The sequence below is a fragment of the Phoca vitulina genome, unplaced genomic scaffold (genome assembly GCF_004348235.1).
Source record: "Phoca vitulina isolate PV1807 unplaced genomic scaffold, GSC_HSeal_1.0 scaffold11, whole genome shotgun sequence".
Taxonomy (NCBI): domain Eukaryota; kingdom Metazoa; phylum Chordata; class Mammalia; order Carnivora; family Phocidae; genus Phoca; species Phoca vitulina.
The window spans coordinates 49,043,526-49,058,571 of record NW_022589714.1 but is presented as its reverse complement, the minus strand read 5'-3'; the positions used below and the strand labels follow the sequence as shown (position 1 = coordinate 49,058,571).

Genomic DNA, 15,046 nt, shown 5'->3' with positions numbered 1-15,046 from the left:
ATTTCTGGTTTATCCTTCCAGTATGGCTTTTTGCAAATATATATCTCGCCTCCTTCTTACCTCAAAGGTAGTACATACTATATATAATTCCTTTGTATCTTGCATTCTCCGTGACTTCCTAGAGATCCCTCCACACCAGCAAAGAGATCTTCCTCATTCTGCCAATAGCTTCAGAGTAATTGTGTGGAAGTGCCATAGCTTTTTCAACTATTCCACTCTTACTAGATATGTTACCAATCTTTCTTTATGACAAAAAATGACATATCAGTCTTAAAAGGCAGATGACTATATACTAAAGACTACATGTTTGACATTTCCTTATACATATTAAAGTATATTTTATTTTTACTTTTTTTAAGATTTATTTATTTATTTTAGAGAGAGAGAGTGCACACATGAGCGGGGTGAGGGGCAGAAGGAGAGGGAGAGAGAGAGAATCCTCAGACTGACTTGGGGCCCGATCCCAGGACCCTGCGATCATGACCTGAGCCAAAACCAAGAGTCAGCCGCCTAAACACTGAGACACCCAGGCCCTCCTAAAGTGTATTTTAGAAGAAAAATATTACTTGTATTTATTTATTTTTTTATTCAGGTATTTTATTTTATTTTTATTTTATTATGTTATTTAATTCCGTTATTAGCATTCTTTGGAATACTTGAGTTTCATGGAATAGTTTAAGAAACACCAGGTGGACTTCATGCTGAGTGTGCAGACTAATGGATCTGACAAACGTAAGGTGTTCAGACTAGTGCTTGGCACATTGGCAGTGCCCAATAAATGAAAGATAATAATCATAATAAAAGCAATAGTGTTAATAACAGCAGAAAAATTTTATTTACAGGCTAGCTTCCATTTAGCTCCTGAGTAGTGATGGTGCAGTAGAAGGAATTCGGGCTCCAGTGTCACACAGACCTTCCCAGCCACGTTCTAGATGTCTGACCTTGGGGTAAGTTGTGTAATTTCAACCCCAGTTTCCTCCTCTGTAAAATGGGTATAATGACTCTAACCTTGCAAGTTGATTATGAGAAAGAAATAATACATGGTGGCAGAACACTGTTTTTCTTTTCTTTCTTTTTTTTTTTTCTCTGTACTTAGGTTTGTGATATAAGGCAAATGGCAGGTGTCACCTCCAAGACCTTCCCTCTTCCAGCTTTGAATTTCCCAAAGCCTGAAGCACACTTGACATTATGCCAGCTGTCCTAGACATTATACTAGGGAGAGAGAGAGAGAGAAATGCCTTTGAGAGACAGTAAAGCAAGGCAGAGAGAGGAGATTCTCCCAAACTGTGGAAGGCACAATGGTCCGTGGGTCCCTAAGAGAGCACTGTTCCCTTGCAGCACCCAAAGCAGGTGGGGAGGCCTCTGGGGAAAAGGAAGAGTGTCCATGTAATGCATTTGTGCAGTCCCGCTCCCAAGCACTGGGACTCACTCCTCACCCAAAATTCCCCTGCCCCCTGCCTGATGCAGAACAGCCAAGCTTCCACTCTGAAAGGACTATCTATGCAGGCTAAGACCCAGGTGTCCTAGAGGCAGCCAGTCTGCACAGATGCAGGAAGACAGAGGGGCTTGTCTAATGCCCCGGCGCTGTGTCAGGGCCTTTGAAAAACCATGAACGAGGGAAACCCCAGTCGTGACTGAGGTTGAATTTACCGCCAGTTTCATGGAGGAGAGGTTTGGTTTTGAGTCCAATTTAAGACTATTTTTTAAAAATGTGCTACTTCTTGCATTTTCTGCACTATTTTCTAGATTTTGTGGACCAAGATTCAAACCCAGCATATATGAAAAGCATTTACCACAAGACCTGGCACATTACATTCAGTAAATGGTAGCCACTGTTATTAAAACCAGCTGCAGAACAGTGGGAACAGGTTGAATCTGCAGTAAATAAAATGGAATTCAGTAGAATTCTACAGATGTTTTAATGCCAATATGTTCCAGATAATAGGACAGGTGTTGGAAAGATGAGACAAAGCCGTGCCTTGTGGTAGAGGAGCAGCAAAGGAAGACACACACACACACACACACACACACACACAGAGCTAACTCTGACACATGGCAGAATGTTGTAGGTCCTAGGGAGAGAATGGGCAAAATATTGTGGCCTGGGATTAGGAAGGCTTCTCAGAGGTGGCATTTAATTTGGACTCAGGGGAGGACAGGTAAAATGTTGATTGGTTGTCAGACAGAGAGGCGTAAACGTACCTTGAGAGTTTTGTGTCACTTAGCATTGACTGTTTTCAGGGGAGCTACTAGGAATAAGGTTAAAAATGTAGATCAGGGAGAATTTGAGAAGGATCTTCTTCACCCTGCAGGTAATAGAGCACCCATAAGAATTTAAAGCTGGAGGAAGAGAAAAAGAAAATATTCTAAAAGCTTCAGGAGAAAAAAACAACAGATCACACGCAAGTTTCAGGACTCTGAATATCTTTTGGCTTCTCAATAATAACACCAGAAGCTAAAAGGCTATGGGGAAATGATCTCAAAATTCTGATAGAAATGATTTTGAATCTTGAATTGTATTCCCAACTGCTCTCATTCAAGTGTAAGAGTAGAAAAAAATACATTTTCTGACACGAAAAGCATAAAAATTTTGCCTCGCATGCACTCTTTCTCAGGAAGCTAAAAGAGGATGTACCTGTCTAAAATAAGGCATTAGACCACAAAAGGGTAATTACTGGATTTAAGAAACAGAAGCGGCCACACAGAGGACAGGTAAATCCTGACAAGGTCAGTGAGGGGTGATCCCGGATGACAGCTATGTCACCGAGGGCAGCTAGTGAAGAACGGAGCAGACAGAAGGTGCTGGGAGAATTTGATCTGACAATAAAATGGGCTGACTGTATTGTAAGGAAATTTGTGATTCATTAATAATAAGCACAAACAAAGCCAAGCAACGAGAAACAGGACAATTATTCACTCCAGGGAAAACAAAAGTTGTCTAGGGAAGGAAGAGCGTGGCTTACTCTATGGTTTGTCTATTAATGTCTTTCACGTGGTCACAAGAATATAAACGCAGAACACGGACCTAGCCAGAGCGACAATACAACTGTACCAAAGGATGAGGCCCTGGGAAGAGGGCACGCGTGTACTATGAGGATGAAAATCCTCGTCTTCCACAGTGGGAGGTAAAGAGAAAAAGCCTAAAGCTGAAAAATCAAGATGTAGCAACACAAGGGCGCCTGGGTGGCTCAGTCGTTAAGCGTCTGCCTTCCGCTCGGGTCGTGGTCCTAGGGTCCTGGGATCAAGTCCCGCATCGGGCTCTCTGCTCGGCGGGAAGCCTGCTTCTCCCTCTCCCTCTCCCCCTGCTTGTGTTCCCTCTCTTGCTGTGTCTCTCTCTGTCAAATAAATAAATAAAATTTATACAAAAAAAAAAAAAGATGTAGCAACACAAACATGTTATATAGAGACAGGAGGTAATACCAACAGAATTGGTTCAAAACAGCTGAAAGTTATCACCTCTTGCGGGGGGGCATAGTTGGAGAGAGGGCTGGAGACTGGACGTTTTTGGGAAACCTCGTAGAACTATTTGACTGTTTAAAGTATGTGTATGATTTATGGCCCAGGCGCCTCCGCGCAGTTGGCCAACGGCCTCTGAGAGCGCCCACCCGCACTCCCGGGTAGCAGGTAGGCAGCGGCCTCGCCAGGGACCCTCCAGCGGACCCGGGGGGACAAGATCCAGCACAGGCACACTGAGGCAAACTAAAGGATTGGATATGAAGCACAGAAGCAGAGAGCGCCAAATAGCAAGCAGTAGCGGGACCCGCCTAGGGAGTTGGGGCAGCATTTCCTTCTCCCTCTGCGGCTGACACTGCAGAAATCGGTCGAATTCAGTATAAAATGGAATACAGCGGACGTATTGGTCAGCAAACAAGGGTTCCCAAAAAATTAAAGGTAGCATCACCAAATGCTGACCTAGAACAAGGATTCCAAGGAGTTCCAAACGCTAGTGTCATTATGCGGCTTCCAGAGAGGACTGTTGTAGCAGGAAATAATGAAGACGCTCCACTTTCAAGACCAGCACATCTTGACCTTAGTCCGTCAACTCCCTTTAAACCTCTGGCACCGGGGCGCCTGGGTGGCTCAGTCGGTTAGTTGCTGCCTTCAGCTCAGGTCATGATCCCGGGGTCCTAGGATCGAGTCCCACATCGGGCTCCCTGCTCAGCAGGGAGCCTGCTTGTCTCTCTCCCCCTCCCTCTGTTCTTTCTCTCTCTCTCTCTCAAATAAATAAATAAATAAAATCTTAAAAAAAAAAAACCCTCTGGCACCAAAAACGCCACCTCATGTACTGACACTAAGTGAAAGACCACTAGATTTTTGGGATTTAGAAAGACCTCCCCCAACCCATTTAAAATGAAGAAATCTGTGCAGTTGGTGGCCTAAAAAGAGAGCGCTCTGTGATTGAGAAAACACGGTTCTCCAAAACGGGCAGCTGGTCAGGGCTGACTCCATGCATGGCCTGTCCCGGAGAGATACAGCCATTGTAGGAACTGCAGACAGCATGGCGGTTGTAGATGCAGCTTGGGAAAGGCGACGGATAAGCAAACTAACTAGACGTCTACAACTTCCAGATGAGGACAACAAAGAACGTGCTTAAAAGAGAGCCGGTCCGGTGTTCAATGACTGTCGGGGTTTGGCTGCTTAATTGCTGGCTCTGGTTTCACCACTAGAGGTAACCAAGGCTCTCAGAAATATTGTCTCAACAGCTGGAGATAGGAAGAACTTGCAAAATAAATAAATAAATCAACAAACTATGTGTATGGCAAAACTTTGTTAAAAATTAAAATTATTCCGTACCATCTGAGGAAAATGAAAGCACTCATTCAAAAAGATATGTGCACCCCCATGTTCATTGAGCACTGTTGATAATAGCAAAGCAATGGAAACCACCTGCGTGTCCATTGATGGGTGAATGGAACAATAAATTGTGGTACATATACAATGGAAAATTACTTAGCTGTAAAAAAAGATTGAAATCTTGCCATTTGCGACAATGTGGACGGATCTCTGGGGTATTATGTGAAGTGAAATAAGTCAGAGAAAGACAAATACCATATGATTTCATTTATATATGGAATCTAAAAAAACCCCCACAAATTCATAAATACAGGGAACAGATTGGTGGTTGTCGGGGGGTGGGTGGGGGAGAAATGAGTGAAGGGGGTCAAAAGGTAAAAATAAAAAAAAACAGGTGAATAATGCATTTAGTTATAAAGAACAAAACTGCAGCCATGTGAAAGAGAAGAAACAAAGCTCTGGCTATAGTAACATTACTAAACTCTCCTCCTGTGAGCTCAGGAGTTTGTTCTGCCCTTAGGACCATCGTGCTTCTTTCTTACTGAATCACTCATTCCTCAGATCTCTGCCTGTGGGTCTTCATAAATAACATCTCGGTTTCCCTGTCACCTCCTAAATTAGGACTCCAGCCCTCTCCTTCAGGCACTCTTTATGAGATCCTTCATTCTGTTTACTTTTCTTCATAGAACTCATCACAATGTGCAGGCCTCATATTTCTCATTAAACATCCTTTTTGGTGGTGGTTTGTATGTTTCCTTCACTAAGGATAAGCTTTTGGAGGTAGAGGCCATGTCTGGCTTTTTCACTCCTGCCCCCAACCCCCTGCCTAAAGCAACAAGAGGGGCTCATTCATATCTGATTGGATGGATTGATGCATAAATGAATCAAAGGAACAGCAATTCACTTGACCACAATGGGCCTGTTTCATTAAACATAAATTAGAGCTATGAGTATTTTCTCAAGCTTCCCTTGGAACACTACATAGACATTCTTAATATTAGGAAGTCAAAACGAATAATTGCATTCAGCTCTTAGTTTTCTGAAAATTCTGAGGATGTCCATGTCTGTTCTGCTTCCTCCTGGTCCATGCAGTGGGTCATTGATCTGCATTAAACCTGTTAAAACACAAAGGGTAATGGCTTTGGAGTCAGACCTGAATTCTATTCCCTACTTTGACACTTACAGTTGTGCTACTTTGAACAAGTTACTGAATTTGTTCAAGCCTCAGTTTCCTCTTATTTAAAAATGGAATGATATTAGTATCTACCAAATGGGATTTGGGGTTAGAAGATACAATGTATGTGTACTCTATGACACACAGCATGAACAGGGTGTTGTGGGGGGAAAAAGAAAGAGAGAGAGAGAGGATCAGCAAAAGGGATCTGGAGACAGCCCATGCAGAATACACTTTCAGAGACAGTGACTGGAGGAACTTGCAGGAGTGGGGAGGCTGGGTTATAGGACAAAGAGGAAATTTGATGTTCTTGATATATGAGAGATATGATATGCTCATCATCTGTAGACAGAACCCTGCAAAGAGGGAGCGTTTGAAAATACAGAAAATACCTATTGAATGTCTATTCTAAAAGACACAGAAAGGGATCAGATCAAGGATATAGGAGGATCACCAGCATTCTTCACAGAGCTGGAACAAACAATCCTAAAATTTGTATGGAACCACAAAAGACCCCTAATAGCCAAAGCAATTCTTCTTTTTTTTTTTTTAAAAGATTTTATTTATTTATTTATTTGAGAGAGAGAATGAAAGAGAGAGAGCACAAGAGTGGGGAGGGTCAGAGGGAGAAGCAGACTCCCTGCTGAGCAGGGAGCCCGATGCGGGACTCGATCCTGGGACTCCAGGATCATGACCTGAGCCAAAGGCAGTCGCTTAACCAACTGAGCCACCCAGGCGCCCCTAGCCAAAGCAATTCTGAAAAAGAAAAACAAAACTGGAGGCATCATGAATCCGGATTTCAAGCTCTATTACAAAGCTGTAATCATCAAGACAGTATGGTACTGGCACAAAAACAGACACATAGATCAATGGAACAGAATAGAGAACCCAGAAATGGACCCTCAACTATATGGTCAACTAATCTTCGACAAAGAAGGAAAGAAAATCCAGTGGAAAAAAACATAGTCTCTTCAACAAACGGTGTTGGGAAAAGTGGACAGCAACATGTGGAAGAATGAAACTGAACCACTTTCTTACACTATACACAAAAGTAGACTCAAAGTGGATGAAAGACCTAAATGTGAGACAGGAAACCATCAATATCCTAGAGGAGAACACAGGCAGCAACAACCTCTTCAACCAACCTTGGCCATAGCAACTTATTAGACAAGTCACTGGAAGCAAGGGAAACAAAAGCAAAAATGAACTAATGGGACTTCATCGAGATAAAAAGCTTCTGCACAGCAAAGGAAACAATCAACAAAACTAAAAGGCAGCCTGCAAAATGGGAGAAGATATTTGCGAACAACATATCTGATAAAGGGTTAGTATCCAAAATCTATAAAGAATTTACCAAACTCAACATCCAAAAAATAAAGAACCCAGTTAAGAAATGGGCAGAAGACATGAATAGACACTTTTCCAAAGAAGACACCCAAATGACTAATAGATACATGAAAAGATACTCAACATCACTCATCATCAGGGGAATACAAATCAAAACCATGATGAGATACCACCTCACACCTGTCAGAATGGCTAAAATTAACAACATAAGGCAGACGCTTAACCAACTGAGCCACCCAGGTGCCCGCATAAGACGCTTAACCAACTGAGCCACCCAGGTGCCCGCATAAGTGACTCTTAATGATAGAAAACAAACTGAGGGTTGATGGAGGGAGGTGCGTGGGGGATGGACTAGATGGGTGATGAGTATTAAGGAGGGCATTTGTGATGAGCATGGGGTGTTGTATGTAAGTGATGAATCACTGAATTCTATTCCAGAAACCAATATTGCATTGTATGTTAACTAAAAATTTAAATAAACTTTAAAAAAAGAAAAAAAAAAGAATATAGGAGGACAATTTTTTTAAATGGGAGACTGCTTACTTGAAACTAGAAGAAAAATGTGATTTTGAAGGTAGATACATAAATCTAAAAGATTTTGAATTGTTCCTAGAAGTTCCAGTGACTTCTGTGTAATATATGCATGGTGAAAAAAACACACTTCTGGTCAAAAGAAAACATTTTTAATGACCTTATTAAACATTAGGACAGAGATCAGAGAAGGATCTTTTCCAAGGATGATCAAGTTAACTTTTAAGCAAAAGATCAGCAGAGATCAGGGCATACTGGGGACAAACATAACTTCAGGTGTCTTCTGAGAACCAACCCATTCTTCTTTCTCCGAGAATGATCCAACCCCTCTCCTCAGAGGGGTTTTTACTGTGGATCTTGTGCCTCTGGTCACGGTACATCAGACTGGGATGGACACCTGCCCCAAGTTTGGGCATTCATTTGTTTTTCCAAGAATTTAAAATTGTGATTGGGAAATAGTGTTGGTGGGTGGGTAGAGCTGAGGTGATGCACAAAATCAGGAGCTGCAGCTGGACATGTTAGCTGAAAAGGATAGTCCTCAGAGGCAGAATAATATGGTTAATGTGGCTAACATGCAGAGGGACAACACAGGCCATATGGCCCAGAGAGAGAGCAAGAAAGCTGCTCTGGATTCTACTGGCTTTTCAGTTCTGAATTCTGTTCCCTGTAAGCCTTGGCTAAAACCCACCCTTGGGTTCAGGGCACCACTCCTATGTCTTTATTGTAAATATCCTCTCCTTATATCTGTGATCATCTTAAGAGGGTTTCTGTTACTGGCAAACAAAAGCCTTGACTAGGACAATCCTCCCCCACTTCCAACAGGGTCCTCTGGCCATTCTTTCAACTTATTCTCCCTTGGGAAATCCACAGTGTCTTATGATCTCTTGGTTTCTTTCTTCTCTAGGACCAAATTCTCACAGTGCCAAATCCCATTTTGCCCCTACTTACTTGTATCTTCCTCAACTTTTATGCCTAAAAGACCCAGGTTCTCCAGAAAGCCTTCCTGGACCACTTCCAACCTCAGGGATCCCCCTCCTTCCAATAGCATCAGGCTCTGTCAGTGGGTCTCAGTTATCAGACCACAGTCTAAGTCCAGGATGGCTGCATCAGCATCATCTGGAGCTTGTTAAAAATTGCAGACTGCTACCACTCTCCCCACCCCCCAAGGTTCTAATTCAGTAGATCTGGGTGAAGCCTGTACTTTTTTAAAGGCTCCCAAGTGATTCTCATGTACATTTCAGTTTGGAAACCACTAAGAGATACCCGCCTGAACTCTCTCTAAAATTGTGACCAGGTCTTCTACTGATATGATTGACCCCAGGTTAAGGAAGTAATCCTCTTTTTTTTTTTTTAAGAGATTTTTTTTTTTAATTTTATTTATTTGTCAGAGAGAGAGAGAATGCACAAGCAGGGGGAGAGGCAGGTAGAGGGAGAAGCAGGCTCCCCATGAAGCAAGGAGCCCGATGCGGGACTCGATCCCAGGACCCCGGGATCATGACCCGAGCCAAAGGCAGATGCTCGACCTACTGAGCCACCCAGGTGTCTCAGGAAGTAACCCTCTTATCCAAGCCTTGGACCTCTCTTTGTCATGCCTGGGACTCTAGGGGGTGTAGAAAAAGGAGATGACATTGTAAATCATGGCTGGATACATATGGCTTCTTCATTACAGAGTAAATCTGGACAAGAGCAGAATTCCCATGAACGTTTCCTCTCTTGAAAACTCCTTTGGGGGCAAATCTGAATTCAGTAAGTAAATTTCATGAAGTCCTTGTGAAATGGCCCATTCACAACTAACACACAATGGATAGCTCAAATGGAACAAGACATAGCTGAATTGGCCTGAGGATGGCTGCCAGTCCCCAGTATGAAATGGTCCTGCTCAATGGTCATCACCTGGAATCCCCTCTTCTAGGTTCCTAGCATCCCTCACACCCTGGGAGAATTGGCCAGGACCTGGTAGGAAGGATACAGTACAAACACCATTTACTGCTGCTAGCCAGAGCTTTGGTTAGAGTAAGAAAGGGGTGTGTGTGTGTTGGGGGTGAGAAGGGGAGCTAGTTGCTGCCCCACAAATCCTGCGATGAGTACCAGGTCTAAGAGAGGAGACCTATAGCACAGGGTTTGATCCCATCCAAAGTCAGCGCAGTAGGGATATACTTAGTAGACTGAGGCACTGAGTATGCAAGGGCTGTCAGAGACTTGCAATGAATCCATAGAGCGTCTCCCACAATCTTTCTTTCTTAGAAGGTTCATTACCTAAAGTGGTAAAAAGCATATGAACAAGGTTGTTCAAGCTCACATTGCTGGGATCCTATCTCTGATCTCCCACCTTCCCAAAACCTCACCCCCTCATCCCCTCTGCTCTTCTATTCTCTGCCTGCTACTTGTCTATGTCACCCTTCCCTGACCCCAGTGCTCCCCAAAGAATGATCCTCCACCCCATCCTGTTCAGAGCCACCCACTCTCCTGCCCCCAGACACCTGGGGCCTCTGTACCTGCGGGCTCTGGACAAGCATGTGCCTCTGATGATGAGGATGGTGCCCACAAGGAAGCCCACCAGGCCGAGAGCCAGGCCGAGGGCACAGATCAGAGTCTCGGTGGTGTCTGGCACTGGGATAGGCACCTGGGGCTCTTGGGGGAGAGAAGAAGGGTCAGGGGGGTCCAATGAAAGGAAACATGGGTCTGTGGAGAGTGAGTTGGGGAGGGGCTCCTACCCCAGTGCCTGAGGAGCGGCTTATCCAGGCCCCAGTGCTCCACCTTGCAGTCATACATGTCGTCTGCAGAGGGCACGAAGGTCAGGTAGCAGAACTTGCGGAACAGATGGTCAGGCTGGGAATAGAAGCTGGTCTGGGCCACCCCCTCGCTGATTATTTGACCGTTGCGCAGCCAGGTGATATTGATCACAGGAGGGAAGATGTTGTCCACAATGCAGATGAGAATGTTGGGCTGGCCCAGCTCCACGCGAAACTTGGGGAGTACAGTCACCCTCGGAGGCACTAGGAAGAATGAGGCCCTGAAGCCCAAAGGCTCATCCCTGCAGCTGGGCCTGATTAGGACTGGGACTGTGGGACGTTTCCTTCTATTTAGCCATTTGCAGGCAGGGGATGCTCTGGGACCTAACAGGTGGAGAGGGGCGGAGGGGGGCAGAGGGAGAAGAGGCTGAGGGGGGGAGGGGGGGCACCAGGGGCTCCTGTATCTGACAGGTCTGTGATGGGGCGTCCAAGTGGAAGGGCCAGTCCTCAAGAGGGAAGAGGAGGAAGAGGGTGCTGAAGGGGTCTGGGAAGATCTAGAGCCTCCTGGAAAAGAAAGGGGCTGAATACAATGGTCACAGAGGCTGAGAGAAAGGTGTGCCAGAGTAGATGGAGGCCTGTGAGGTGGGAAGAAACTTCTCTGGGTCCCTCCTGCCTAACACAGGGTAGGGGAGGGAGCAAGGAGAGGAGGGTACCGTTGGTGGCTCTGGTGCGGTTGGAGCGTTCCACCAAGACATCCAGATGGGCTTTGATCACCGCGATGCTGGCCAGCCCATTCTGTGGGTCAAACTGGGCGAAGTTGCCAAACTCAGGCAAACGCCACACGGCCTCCCTCTTCTTCAGTTCCACGGAGAACAGCTGTTCCCCATCAAATTCATGGGCAAACTGACCCGAGGCACCGTAGGTTTGGTAGAAGGCTGGTCCATAGGAGCCCATGTGATCAGCTGTATTGGGTGAGTTCAGGGTCAGGGACAGAAAAGAAAATGTATCAATCTCATCGAAAGCATGTGATATATTGAATCTCTGAGCCTATGCCCCATCCTGGGTTCTCCGTGGGGACGGAGTTGACTTGTTGAGCTGGTCCTTGGACAGGGGAAGGGTTGCTGGGGGGTAGAAGGGAGAGGACAGAGGGAAACAGGCACAGGCCCAACACACTGGCAGGAACAGAGACACGAGTGCAGTCTGGTATACCAGGTCGGGAAGAAGAGAGGCTTCCTAAAATCATGCTTGGGATCCCCAAAGTTAAGTGGTAGCCATGATCAGCAGCTCTAGCTGTGCAATGAGGTCCTGTGTGTGAGATGAGTGGTATGAGGGGCTGGGATGAGGGAAGATGATTAAGGATGGGAGCATAAGTGGGACCTGGGGCACAGAGACGCAGTGTAGGTGGGCGTGAGGGGAGGATAGGTGACGGCTGACAGAAGTAAGCATTAAGATCTGTGACAAAGACCAAGCAGATAGGAAAGGCAGCCTGAGGTATGGCAGAGAGCACTGGAAAAGGAGCCCGAAGTTCAAGTCAAGTTTATGCTGCAACTCTTTCACCTCAGATCATGATCAAACGTGTCTCTTTTCATAACTGAGGCTCATTTTTTTGGAAATTTGGGTTAGACTTTAATTGGTAAGTGATCTTTAGAATTCTATGAAATTATATGTTCAACAGCCGTTAAGGGACTACTATATGCCCAGCACGATGCCAGGCCCCAGGGAAATACAGATGAACCAGCTATAGATCCCTCACACAAGAAGCTCATGTCTAGAGCAGGCTAAAGACAGATAAACAGTTAACTATCCACATGGTGGTAAATACTGCAATAAAACTGGACTTGAATGGGCACACTCCAAGCCAGGAAGTGGCAGAGAAATCACTGTGCTGGGCAGCAGCAGGATGGAGGTTTGGGTCTCAGAAAGAAGGAAGGAATTGAGGAGGCACCTGAACCTAAAAGAGTTTGAACCTGTAGCCGGCATGGCTGGCCTGGGCTGCACCTGTATATTTTAGGTCCGCAATGGACGTGATAGACGTGAGAGAGATTGGGGCTCTCTTGGTAAAGGAAGTTGCCCATTAACCAGAGAAGGAGAACAATCTATGTTCTATACTGTCTCGTGTAACACTAAATCTCCTCTCCTCACCCGATCCCCCTCCGCACTCACCCTTGATGGCCCCAGTTTCGTGGGGGCTCAGGAGGCTCATCAAGGTGTGGAGTCCCAGGACTAGCCCCCCACTGAGGACCATTGCCCTGGTGCTTTAACCAAGTAATTCTGGGTGTGGGGCCGCCCGCCGTAGGAGGTAAAGGAAGGAGGAAGGACTCTAGGGTTGGGGAAGACCCCAGCTGTATTCAGCCAATCAGAGACATTCTCTGAGTTTACGTAGCTGTTGCTGGGTAAAGTAGTAAGGAGCCTAGGTGGAAGGTGGAAGAATGCACGGGACCTTCATTGCACCAGGGAGGCCTGGTCCACAGGAGAGTCAAAAGGAGGTTTCTGTGTGGGAGGTGTCAGGGGCTTAAATCAACCATTACTACAAACTCCAAGAAGAGATCCCCTGAAGGGAGAGAAAAGGCCATCAGAGAACCACACAACTAAGCTTAAACAAAGCCTCTATTTTGATCTGTGGTGTAGAGAATCCCAGTCTCCCTGTAAGTTTCTACAGACAAATTTGGAGCCAAAAAATAATATAAACTGTACTGAGAAACTTTAAAAAGGAGATCGTGGATACACAGTAGAATTAAAATCCTTTAAATCTTTAAATCGCTTTGGAAAATATTACTTTATTTCATTGTGTGAGAAAAAATGTGTGATTGTCAGAGATGTTTAGAGTAAGGAAGAACTGTAAGGAACCTTAGCGGACTGTTCTAAGGAGCGCAGAGGGTGCTGGATAATATCCATTTGTCCCTCCAGGCCCCCTGGGCACCCTTCTCCATGCTGCTTGCAGGCTAACCCATGTGGACTGCATCTCCCTTTCCTCTGGCTTCTGGTTGGGCTCAGCCAATGGGAGGCATGGGCAGAATTTAGTCCAATATGAAAAATATATATAAAGCTAACCATCTCTCCAGATAAGGAAAAGTCTAACCAAATATCTGAAAGCAACTTCTGAAAGATCATGAAATAAATGATTTTCAGCTTGGAAGGGAACTAAGACATCATCTGAATCGATGGTTTTAAACCTGGCTACACAGAAGAATCACCTGGGGAGTTTGTTAAAAATACAGCTTCCTGGGGCACCTGGGTGGCTCAGTCGGTTAAGCATCTGACTTGATTTTGGCTCCAGTCATGATCTCAGGGTCACGAGATCAAGCCTTGAGTCATGCTGAGTGCAGAGCCTGCTGGAGATTCTCTCTCTCTCCCTCTGCCCCTCCCGCTTCTCTCTCTTTCTTAAGAAATAAATTAATTAATTTAATTTAAAAAAATACAGATTCCTCGGTTCCATCCCGACCTGAGTTAAAGTAGCCTTTTCAAGGGTAGGACCAGGAGACCTGGGTTAGCAGCACGCTCCCTAAGTGAGCACCACTGCAACTGAAAAGAACTACGCTTCCAGCCTCGCAGACAAGAGAGAGCCTGCGGAAGGATCTTAAGATCTTACAGCTTTGGACCAGAAACCACATGCCATTTCTACCCACTTTCCATCCACGGGAATTAAACAATGACCCTGCCTGAGTACAACAGGGCCGGAAAAATGTATTTTAACTGTGTGTTCAGGAAGATGTAGTGGTCTGGTGAGCACACAGCACTATCTTTGCCCCATCCCAGCTCTGTTTATTGTGATTATTGACATATTTGAACTTGTTTCTAATATTTTATTTATTTCAATATTTCTGTTTTTTAAGTTTCCTTTCCTTCATCGTCTTTAAAAAAAAGTTACCGATCTTCCCTCTAACCAGGTAAGAACTTTAGCGTGCTTTCAAATTATTCATATACTTCCTCTCTTCTTCACCAAGGTGTTTGATCAACTTTATTTCTCCTCCTTTTTGGCACCTCCTGACATTTTTTTCTCTTATTGGAATACTTCTTCCAAAAATGTGTTGAGTATTTATTTTGTGGCAAATCTTCTGAAGCTTTGTATGCTTGAGAATATTTTTGTTATAGCGTCACTTTTGAATAATGTTTAGTTATGTATTAATTTCTGTGTTTAGGGGCTCCTGGGTGGCTCAGGGTTAAGTGTTCAATTCTTGCTTTTCAGCTCAGGTCATGATCTCACGGTCCTGGGACTGAGCCCCGCATGGTGCCCACGATCAGCGTGAAGCCTGCTTGAGATTCTCATTCCCTCCCCCTCTGCTCCTCCCCCTAATCTCCCTCTCTCTCAAATAGATAAATAAAATCTTTAAAAAATAAATAAATTCTAAGTTTAGAGGTTTTATCTTCCTTCCTTCCTTCCTTTCCACCCCCCCTTTCTTTCTTTCTTTCTTTCTTTCTTTCTTTCTTTCTTTCTTTCTTTCTCTTTCTTTCTTTCTTTCCTTCTTTC

At 44.8% G+C, this 15,046-nt stretch overlaps 1 protein-coding gene and 1 pseudogene across 1 annotated transcript; one reads left to right on the top strand and one right to left on the bottom strand.

Moving 5' to 3' along the window:
- The first annotated feature begins 2,748 nt into the window (after nt 1-2,748).
- Nucleotides 2,749-4,667, top strand: LOC116635825 (annotated as a pseudogene).
- A 4,681-nt stretch (nt 4,668-9,348) lies between these two features.
- Nucleotides 9,349-12,865, bottom strand: LOC116635894 (HLA class II histocompatibility antigen, DO alpha chain). Its single transcript, XM_032410202.1, has 5 exons — nt 12,742-12,865; nt 11,292-11,540; nt 10,561-10,842; nt 10,342-10,477; nt 9,349-10,102 (listed from the first exon to the last, which is right to left on the bottom strand). Exons 1-5 carry the CDS (start codon nt 12,821-12,823, stop codon nt 10,099-10,101), a joined length of 753 nt encoding a protein of 250 aa, XP_032266093.1. The 5' UTR covers nt 12,824-12,865; the 3' UTR covers nt 9,349-10,098.
- Between the last annotated feature and the right edge of the window lie 2,181 nt (nt 12,866-15,046).